This window comes from Salmo trutta, unplaced genomic scaffold (genome assembly GCF_901001165.1).
Source record: "Salmo trutta unplaced genomic scaffold, fSalTru1.1, whole genome shotgun sequence".
NCBI classification, from domain to species: domain Eukaryota; kingdom Metazoa; phylum Chordata; class Actinopteri; order Salmoniformes; family Salmonidae; genus Salmo; species Salmo trutta.
In genome coordinates this window covers 3,930,473-3,941,408 of record NW_021822941.1, presented here as the reverse complement: position 1 = coordinate 3,941,408, position 10,936 = coordinate 3,930,473, and the positions used below count along the sequence as shown (strand labels likewise).

General features: G+C 47.0%; 1 protein-coding gene across 1 annotated transcript in view; it reads right to left on the bottom strand.

The window, feature by feature from the left end:
- Nucleotides 1-2,225: 2,225 nt before the first annotated feature.
- The window catches only part of frmpd1a (FERM and PDZ domain containing 1a), a 65,957-nt gene continuing 57,246 nt past the window's right edge, over nt 2,226-10,936 (bottom strand). The window contains exons 15-20 of the mRNA XM_029746413.1: nt 10,251-10,396; nt 9,515-9,598; nt 8,852-9,320; nt 7,653-8,213; nt 5,523-6,773; nt 2,226-5,408 (exon numbers count right to left, since the gene is read on the bottom strand). Of these exons, the coding sequence (XP_029602273.1) occupies nt 4,765-5,408; nt 5,523-6,773; nt 7,653-8,213; nt 8,852-9,320; nt 9,515-9,598; nt 10,251-10,396 (3,155 nt within the window). The 3' untranslated portion in view covers nt 2,226-4,764. The remainder of the gene's footprint in view (nt 5,409-5,522; nt 6,774-7,652; nt 8,214-8,851; nt 9,321-9,514; nt 9,599-10,250; nt 10,397-10,936) is intronic.

The window sequence follows — 10,936 nt, the reverse complement described above, 5'->3', positions numbered from 1 at the left end:
TTCATCACCATCTACTGTCTAACTAAACCTCTTCATCACCATCTACTGTCTAACTAAACCTCTTCATCACCATCTACTGTCTAACTAAACCTCTTCATCTACTGTCTAACTAATCCTCTTCATCACCATCTACTGTCTAACTAAACCTCTTCATCTACTGTCTAACTAAACCTCTTCATCACCATCTACTGTCTAACTAATCCTCTTCATCACCATCTACTGTCTAACTAAACCTCTTCATCACCATCTACTGTCTAACTAATCCTCTTCATCACCATCTACTGTCTAACTAAACCTCTTCATCACCATCTACTGTCTAACTAAACCTCTTCATCACCATCTACTGTCTAACTAAACCTCTTCATCTACTGTCTAACTAATCCTCTTCATCACCATCTACTGTCTAACTAAACCTCTTCATCTACTGTCTAACTAAACCTCTTCATCACCATCTACTGTCTAACTAATCCTCTTCATCACCATCTACTGTCTAACTAAACCTCTTCATCACCATCTACTGTCTAACTAAACCTCTTCATCACCATCTACTGTCTAACTAAACCTCTTCATCACCATCTACTGTCTAACTAAACCTCTTCATCTACTGTCTAACTAAACCTCTTCATCACCATCTACTGTCTAACTAAACCTCTTCATCACCATCTACTGTCTAACTAAACCTCTTCATCACCATCTACTGTCTAACTAAACCTCTTCATCACCATCTACTGTCTAACTAAACCTCTTCATCACCATCTACTGTCTAACTAAACCTCTTCATCACCATCTACTGTCTAACTAAACCTCTTCATCACCATCTACTGTCTAACTAAACCTCTTCATCACCATCTACTGTCTAACCAAACCTCTTCATCACCATCTACTGTCTAACTAAACCTCTTCATCACAATCTACTGTCTAACTAAACCTCTTCATCTACTGTCTAACTAAACCTCTTCATCTACTGTCTAACTAAACCTCTTCATCTACTGTCTAACTAAACCTCTTCATCACCATCTACTGTCTAACTAAACCTCTTCATCACCATCTACTGTCTAACTAATCCTCTTCATCACCATCTACTGTCTAACTAAACCTCTTCATCACCATCTACTGTCTAACTAAACCTCTTCATCACCATCTACTGTCTAACTAAACCTCTTCATCACCATCTACTGTCTAACTAAACCTCTTCATCACCATCTACTGTCTAACTAAACCTCTTCATCACCATCTACTGTCTAACTAACCTCTTCATCACAATCTACTGTCTAACTAATCCTCTTCATCACCATCTACTGTCTAACTAATCCTCTTCATCACCATCTACTGTCTAACTAATCCTCTTCATCACCATCTACTGTCTAACTAAACCTCTTCATCACCATCTACTGTCTAACTAAACCTCTTCATCACCATCTACTGTCTAACTAAACCTCTTCATCACCATCTACTGTCTAACTAAACCTCTTCATCACCATCTACTGTCTAACTAAACCTCTTCATCTACTGTCTAACTAAACCTCTTCATCACCATCTACTGTCTAACTAAACCTCTTCATCTACTGTCTAACTAAACCTCTTCATCACCATCTACTGTCTAACTAAACCTCTTCATCATCATCTACTGTCTAACTAAACCTCTTCATCACCATCTACTGTCTAACTAAACCTCTTCATCACCATCTACTGTCTAACTAAACCTCTTCATCACCATCTACTGTCTAACTAAACCTCTTCATCACCATCTACTGTCTAACTAAACCTCTTCATCACCATCTACTGTCTAACTAAACCTCTTCATCACCATCTACTGTCTAACTAAACCTCTTCATCACCATCTACTGTCTAACTAAACCTCTTCATCACCATCTACTGTCTAACTAAACCTCTTCATCACCATCTACTGTCTAACTAAACCTCTTCATCACCATCTACTGTCTAACTAATCCTCTTCATCACCATCTACTGTCTAACTAAACCTCTTCATCACCATCTACTGTCTAACTAAACCTCTTCATCACCATCTACTGTCTAACTAATCCTCTTCATCACCATCTACTGTCTAACTAACCTCTTCATCTACTGTCTATCTAACCTCTTCAGCACCATCTACTGTCTAACTAAACCTCTTCATCACCATCTACTGTCTAACTAAACCATAAAATAGAAGAAACTATGTAACCAGTAAGGGTCAGAGAAGAAGAAGAGAGGAAAGAGTCTTAACAGTTCAGTATTTTTAATGGTTGGAGTACAGCATGACAAAGCATAGGCGGACATCACTCATTCAGTCATTCACATACAGCAGTTAGTTAGTTATTTCCCTGATGTTTCAAAGATGCAGTTCTGGTTTAGTAGGGCATGCTTAGTGAGCAGAAAGTAGGAATTCCTGCAAAATTCCAGAAACTTTATTTCCCCCAAAATTCCAAGGTTTTTCCAAAAACTCAGGTTGAAAGATTCCCAGAATCTGAATGTATTAAGCAGGGAATCTGGAATCTTTCAACTGGGATTTCTAGAAAATTAACCGGAATATTGCAAGCATAGCAGAGAGGGCATAAAAACACATTTCAGCCTTTATTTTAGGATTAAAGTATAATAGAACTAGAAGCAGTATGTGAACATCAACGTTGGGTTCCATTCCACTTCAATTCCAGGCAATTCATATACTACACTGAAATTCCAATTGTAATTCCAATTCTCGTCAATGCTTTTAAATGAGGAACATTTGGAATTGGAATTTGGTTTACTTTCTGAATTAACTGCAAACTGAAATTGAATTCATCACAACCCTGCTGGACAAACAATAGTTGTGAAACTATTTTGTCTAGATTGGCTTTTGATCAGCAAAGTTTTCCCCAACAGGAAATATGAATATGTAAAATAAGATATTTTTTCCCATGACAAACAGTTACCTAAACATTTAACATATAGAAATGTGCTGTATGAAATCAGGTTGCACATGAAATCAGGTTGCACATGAAATCAGGTAACACATGAAATTAACATATAGAAATATGCTGTATGAAATCAGGTTGCACATGAAATCAGGTAACACATGAAATCAGGTAACACATGAAATCAGGCTACACGTGAAATCAGGAAACACGTGAAATCAGGTTACACGTGAAGTCAGGTTACACGTGAAGTCAGGTTACACGTGAAGTCAGGTTACACGTGAATTCAGGTAACACGTGAAATCAGGTAACACGTGAAATCAGGTAACACATGTATGTGTGTAGTGTTCAAATTGGAAACAATCCTCATTTCTGAACAGTGAACATGCAGATTGAATGAGTTTGACATCTCTTTCCAGAAACAAAGTGTGGATAGAAAAACTGCAACTGCCTACCAACTAGTAAGCTTACTATTCCCTATGCAGTGTACTACTTTTGACAAGGGCCCATGGGGCTCTATAGGGAACAATCAAAAGTAGTTCCCTATACTGGGAATAGGCTTCCATTGGGACACAGCCTTTAAATATAAATGGCCACCATTTTTTTACAACCACATAACGTTAGGTTTGTGTGCTAATTCAAAGTGTACACCCCCGCGTCCCCCCCCCCAACTCCCCCATTTAAAAAAGTAATACGCAGACATCAGCATTCAGCTACTAGGTTTATAAAATATCATACACAGTGATGAACCTTTATACGGTCCGTCTAGATAGTACAACTCTAAGGGAAAGGCACTATTCCCTACGTAGTGCACTACTTTTGACCCGAGCCCTATAAGCCCTTGTAGTGCACTATGGAGGGAAAAGGCCATTTGGGATATAATTTCCCTCCTTTTTTTGGTTTTGTAAACTGTTGACATTCAGAGCCCCGCCCCTTCATCTGAGGGTTGGTCATGTGACCAGACCGCCTGTCACGTATTCAGAGATGGGGGGAGAGAGAGAGAGAGAGAGAGAGAGAGAGAGGAAAACAGAGTATTCGTAGTTGTCAGAAATCTATATTAGAAGTATCAAATAAAACCTTCCACTGACTGATCAGCCAGCCAAATAATAACACAATCAACATGATTGTACCTTTCAGCCAACTCTGGAGTGTGTGTGTGTACCTACATGGATCTTCTTTTTTGTAAACACACCCATTCCCTCCTCATTCCTCTTTTTCACACCCCACACCAATACCATACAGAATCAATAATGAAAGCGATAACATCACAAATAAGTAATACATCAAAACAAATAAATAATGAATGACAACAAATAAATTATGAATGAAAACAAAAAAATAATGGACTTTCAAATATAATAGTTACTTAAATGCTATATTAACGCAAGCAGGTTGGCTTTGAGTGCGGAGATTGTCATTGCGTGAGGCTTCTTGCAGTTTGGTGATGATGCTACGTATGTCCAGTTTGTCCCTCGTGGTGGGGTTGCAGTACTTGCACAGCATACTGTAGGTTACTGTTAAAAAAACTTAACAGTCATTTGGGACCTGTTATGACATCACCCTTATGTCTTCCAGCGTGTCACATGTTCTCTGTGATGTCACACAGGCGCCTTATTTATGAGGCGTGACATCTCTATGATGTCACAGGAGATTAGACCCGTCTTGTTTCATCCATCTCATCTCTCTCTCCTTTCAATTGTGCTTCTACTGTTTTTTTTCGCTACGTGGACTTGTTGCAGTTCACACATTCATTCCCCACTCAGCCTGGTGACTGACTGATTGGCTGGTAACCCTGTGTAGTGGGTCTAGAGGTCAGAATTGAAAGGTCAACCTATTGGTTGTTATAGGGGTCAGAGATCGTTGGTTCAGTTCAGAGGGCGGTGAGTGTGCGGAACAGCTGTGTGAGGCAGAAGACAGAAGCAGTGAGGGCAGTACACTGCTTGGCAAGAAGCTTGGTGCTGAGGTCATGACAGCTCCGCCTCCCGCTCGCCCTCTCCGCCGCCAGCACAAACTCCCGGTACGTTCTGGCCACGTCCGCCAGCCCCGCCAGTGCCTCGGCATTCCTCCGGTCGCACCGGTCGCACCCGGAGAACCACAGGCACATGCCGGCCATGCCCACCAGGGTCCTGAAGCTGTCGGAGAGGGAGAAGAGCATCTCGTCCGGGGTCTGCCCCACCCGGACCACCTTCTGACAGCCGGCCATCAGCCTCCGGGCCTCCCCGTGGAGAAGACGCTTGTTTTCTGAGAAGTGGGTGGCGCAGGTCTCCCTGGGGTGCCTCCCCCCTTTCCCCCCCATCCTCCCCCCCTGCAGGAGGGTGAGAAGCTCGTCCACGTCACTCCGGATGGTCTGGAACCCCGCGGGGGGCGGTGGGAAGCGGCGGTGGCGTAGTCGGCTGATATCATCATGGAGACTTGACTGGGACAAGAAGCAGTTGGACGGGGAAAGGAGTGGGGAGAGGAGAGGGGTGAGCTCCATGGAGGAGGAGGGGGGCAGGATGGAGCGAGGAAAGGAGGGAGAGAGGAGGGGGGAGGAGGGAGGGGAGGAGGACAGGAAAGAGGAGAGAGGAGGAGAGGTTGTGAGAGGGAGGGCCAGCACAGAGGAAGAGGGTTGGGAGGCGGGAGGAGAACTTGTCCGGCAGGAGAACTCGTAAACTGTCAACTCATCGTCGAAGCTGTCACCCCCGCTGAAACAGTTGGTATAAACCAGCGGTGGCGGACACCTGCATGCCTCCAGGGGCATCTGCACCCCCTCCAGGACCGTCTCGCACCCTGATGCCAGCACCGAGCTACACCCAAAATCAGGCTTTGCTGGGGAATAGGATTCCATGTGGGCCTGGTTGGGCTGGGTCTCACAGGTGGAGGTGAAGACCCCACAGCCTGTAGTCAGAGTGTTCAGCAGGCCTGCCTCCTCACCTGAGGGTTTACAGAAGCTGTTGCTCCCAAATGGCCGTCCTCTCATGTTATAAGCAGGGAAGCTGAGCCCCGGTCCGTTCAGACTCTGTGTGGTCACCACTATAGCAGAGGGGCAGGAAAACAATGGAGCGGACATTTTGGGGCCTGATAGGGGTTCAGGGCAAGGCTCTGGCTTGGGTTCTACTCTGATGGGGGGAGGATTAGAAGAAGACAAATTCAGACTCTGTGTGGTTACCACTAAAGCAGGGGGATAAGTAGATGACAAGGCGGCCATTTTGGAGCGTATGGATAGTGGTTCATGGTCTGGTTTGGGCTCTACGCGTATGGGCACGGGAGAGGAAGGACAGGAAGTTAATGGGGCAGGCATTTTGTGGATAGTGGGGCCTGGGGAGAGTAGTTCAGTGACTGGTTTGAGCTCCAGACAGATAGGTGCAGGAGCCATAGGAGGGGCAGTTTCCACTGTAGCAATGGGACAGGTAGGCAACTTGACAATCATTTTGGGATGATCTGGTTTGGACTCTAGAGAGATGGGTGCTAAAGGGGGAGGAAGGGAGGATCCGTAAACCATCACAACCTTCTCGACCACCTCCTTGACCTCCGAAACCGTCAACCTCGTGATTTCCGCCCCGGCCGTCTCCACAAGAACCTCGCCAACCTCCGATTCTGTCAGCGTAACCTCGGAATCATCCGACTCTGCCAACGCCACCCCAGAATCTTTCAAATCCTCCACTGTCACCACTTTTGTGACATCGTCGTCCTTGGTGGTTTCGGTGGTGACCATTACCTCAGTCTTGTTGCTGGTGGTCTCCGGAGAAGGGTTCCTGTTGGGGCTTCCCACCCCAGAGAGGGTGAGGGTTTCCTGGGAGCGAGATAAATAGAGGGGCAGGTTCTGGATCTTCCCCCGTAATGTGGAGGCCGAGAGGCTTTGCCCGATGATGCCCGGTGAGCAAGGCCGGAGGAGGAAGCCTGTTGTAGGTGATTTGGGAGACTCTTTGGGAATGTTAGCCATAGCTGAGTTAGTGTTAGCTGAATTAGCATTAGTCATAGCTAAGTTAGCATTACCTGTAGAATCATTGCTAGTTGTAAGGGAATACATTATAGCATTAGCTTCACTGTTAGCCGTGGCAAAATCGGCATTAGCTATAGTGTTAGCCGGAACAGATTTGATGCTATTTGTATCTTTGTGATTAGCAGTGCCTAAATCAAAATCAGAGCTAACTGTAGTCTCAGTGTTAGCCATGACAAAATGAATGTTGGCTGTAGCTGCAATGTTAGCCGTAGCAACATCAGTGTTATCAGTAACATAATTAGTGCTAACTATAGCTTCATCATTGTCAGTTTCTGCTTTCCCTTGGCTTGTCAGGTCTTGGTGACTGATAGTGAGTATTCTATGGACTTGAGTCAAGCAGCTAATGTCCTTCTCTCCGTCTGAGTGTGTGAAGGGTTTGAGTTGAGACCCCACATTCCCATCCTTGCTATCCCTCTCTCCCCTCTTCGTGTGGGGGATGGAGGGGGCTGGGAAGGGTGGCAGTGGAGAGGTGGGGGGAGGAGGAGCAGAAAGGGGAGTCACGCTCTCCTCACCACCAGCCACACCTTGTTCACCCCCCATGTCCCTCCCATACACACCTGGATGGGAGATACTTATTTGGGGTACGAAAGAAGCTTCCTGATCCTCGTCTTTTGTTAGACACAGAGGTCGTCTACTAAACTGGGACCCCCTAACAGAGGATGGATCTTCAGAAATGAGAGAAAGCTGTCTCTCCTCTCTGTCGCTCTCCCCCTCCTCCCCTGTTTCCTCCCCCCTCTGCCCCTCCTCCTCCTTAATCTCAGTCAGAAACATGTGACATGTGAATGGTCCTGCTTCTCCGCCCCCCTCCTCCTCCATCTCTCCCTCCACCTCCTCCCCGTCTCCTCTCCGATCAGTGCTCTCCTTGCCGTCTGGTTCTACTCTACAGCGGACAGCCGTGATGGAGAGGGAGGCTGCCGTCACCAGGGCAGTGACCGATTTGGACTCCATCACGTCGGGCTCCGTCTCCATGGACTGCCGCCTGCTCCTGGAGCTCCTATGGAGGTTAGCCTTCGGGTTATCAGGCGCCCGTGGATCTCCCTTTGGGTTACCAGGCACACGTGGCTCTCCAGGTCCCCGATGGGACCCCTCTGGGCTGGGCTTGGTGAGGATAGGCTTGGACTCGAGCTGGGACGCCTCCCCCTCGGCGTGGCTCAGAGAGGAGACAGTAGGACATGGGTTCTGGCTCTGCTCAGAGGGTTCTGGGTCCAGACTCAGCTGCTGGCTTTCGTCTGAGCTCTCTGTCCGGTTTTGTGCCCGGTCCGGATACTGATCAGGAATGTGATCTGGGTTCCAGTCCTTGTTCCGCTCCTGGTTTTGGTCCGGTCCAGGGTAGGAGACTGTTGAGGTGAAGTCGGTCTGCATGAAGGAACGCCGCTTCTTCGATCTTTTCCTAGAGAGCCTGGAGAACATCTCTCTCCCTCCTCCTCCTTCGTTGGTCTCTCCCTCTCTACCCTCCTCTCTTTCATGCCTCGTTCCTTCAGCCAGGCTGATTCTGATGTCACTCAGGCTCACAGTTTGCTGCGTCATTCCACTCATCATCTCGGCTAAAAAATCTGGAAAAAATAACAACTTTATGTGACAAAAGAAATCAGAACAATCCTTACATAATTAAATGCTTTCCAGATATCTATTGACCTCAGATCATCAGGAATTAGAACCTTTCATCCATTTAATCTCATTAATCTCTTTTTATACATCACTAATTAACTGGAGAATACACACTATGCTTCTCACAGTTTTATCTAATATGACCAGTTTCAGTTCTTCAAGTAAACACTTAAAAACTAAAGCTGTTAAGTTGTTAACACCATAACGGACCTAGTGCAATTAAGTTCATAACCCCACCAACCTCTGGACATGTAAGAGGGAACTAACTCTTACACCTTACAGTACAGTAATAACCCTGACACACCTCTGGACATCTAAGAGGGAACTAACTCTTACACCTTACAGTACAGTAATAACCCTGACACACCTCTGGACACAGTCCCTGATGTTGGGTCTTCAGGCGAGGCAAACCGATCCCTCGCATCAAAGAACTCCTCGTCAGAACTGCTGTCCCCGAACCCTGGAGGCGGCTGGAGGATGGGCACGGGCTCCAGGGTTAGGAGCGCCCCCTGCTCTTCCTCATCACCACCACCCTCCTCTTCCTCAGTCTCAGGGTGAGGGTGGGTGAGGCTGCGGGTGCGGGTGCTGTCAGGGGTAACATTAGGGCAGATATTGTAGTAATGCCTTGCGTCTCTCTGCTCGAATGTAAACACACAGTCCATAAGTGAGGAGGACGAGGAACGGGGACGTCCGGATAAGGAAAATTCCTCCTGTCCAGTTCCTTCATTACTCCTCCTCATCTCTTCCCTCTTCTCCTCCTCGTCCTCATCGTCACTCGCCTCCGGAGGACTGGGGAGGTACTCCAGCATGAGAGAGAGCTCAGCGTAGTTCAGGTTCTCAGAGGGGTCAACCACGGGGGTCACAGGTTCAGAGTTCATGGAGTCAGGGGTCATGGGAGAATGGTGAGTGTTGACCCAAGCTCCGTTGCCCGATCCCCTCCCTCTTCCCCCTCCTCTGCACTCTCCTCCCCCTCCTCCTCCTCTCCACTCTCCTCCTACCCCTCCTCTCCACTCTCCTGACACCCCTCCACCTCCTTCTCCTCTCCACTCTCCTGCCCCTCCTTGGGGTGAGGATGCACCCCCTCGTGGGTGAGGCTGGGGATGGGGGGGCTCCACTGTGAGGCGGAAGGGAGGGTGAGGGAGGGAGGAAGAGCAGGCGATCAGGTCATCTTCCTCCAGAGCATCCAGGGAGTCACTGGAGATGCTGGTCATGAAACGAGAGTCAGTACGACACGAGTCCTCCTCTGATACGGACGGGTGCTCTTCTGTCGTAGCTCCCCGAACCTCCCCTCCTCCTCTCTCCTGCTCTCCTTTCCTCTCCCCTCCACCTCTCTCCTGCTCTCCTTTCCTCTCCCATCCACCTCTCTCCTCCTCTCCTTTCCTCTCCCATCCACCTCTCTCCTCCTCTCCTTTCCTCTCCCCTCCACCTCTTTCCTCCTCTCCTTTCCTCTCCCACCCACCTCTCTCCTCATCTCCTTTCCTCTTCTCTCCTTCTCTTTCCTTCTTTGCGCTCTCGTCCTCTCTTTCTCTGTCGTCTTCCTGCATTCCTCTGTTCTCTGCACCTTGTTGTTTCTCGGACTTCGCCTCTCCCCCAGCTTCAGTGTCTTTCTTTCTCTGGTCCCCAACTCCTCCCACCTTCTCCTCAATTCTCTCCTTCTCTCTGTTTTTTCTCAGTGGAGACATAGTTCCGTATTTCATATTTTTCTCTTCTTCTCCTTCTCCCTTCTCCTTCTTTTTCCTCTCCTCTCTCTCCTTCCTCTCTTTCCTTTCCTCTTTCCTCTCCTCCATAATCCGGCGTAGACCGACAGGGTCTGATGTGGTTCGCTTGTTGTTATGGGATACAAGGGAGATGAGAGTGTCCATGTCCATGTCGGAGGAATCGTCCGAGTCACTGCCACACCGCGACACATAACCTATAAACACACACACATCATGACAACATGAAACATGTAACACATAACCTATAGAAACACACCATGACAACATTAAACCTGGAACACATAACCTATAGAAACACACCATGACAACATTAAACCTGGAACACATAACCTATAGAAACACACCATGACAACATTAAACCTGTAACACATTACATCATGAAAAAACAGTTCCGCAACTTGATTTTCATGATAGGTTTACTTATCTATCTGCTTACAGTATATACTGCACTATCTGACACACAGATACAACCTAGTTCTACAGTCTGACACACAGATACAACCTAGTTCTACAGTCTGACACACAGACACAACCTAGTTCTACTGTCTGACACACAGATACAACCTCGTTCTACTGTCTGACACACAGATACAACCTAGTTCTACTGTCTGACACACAGATACAACCTAGTTCTACAGTCTGACACACAGATACAACCTAGTTCTACAGTCTGACACACAGATACAACCTAGTTCTACAGTCTGACACACAGACACAACCTAGTTCTACTGTCT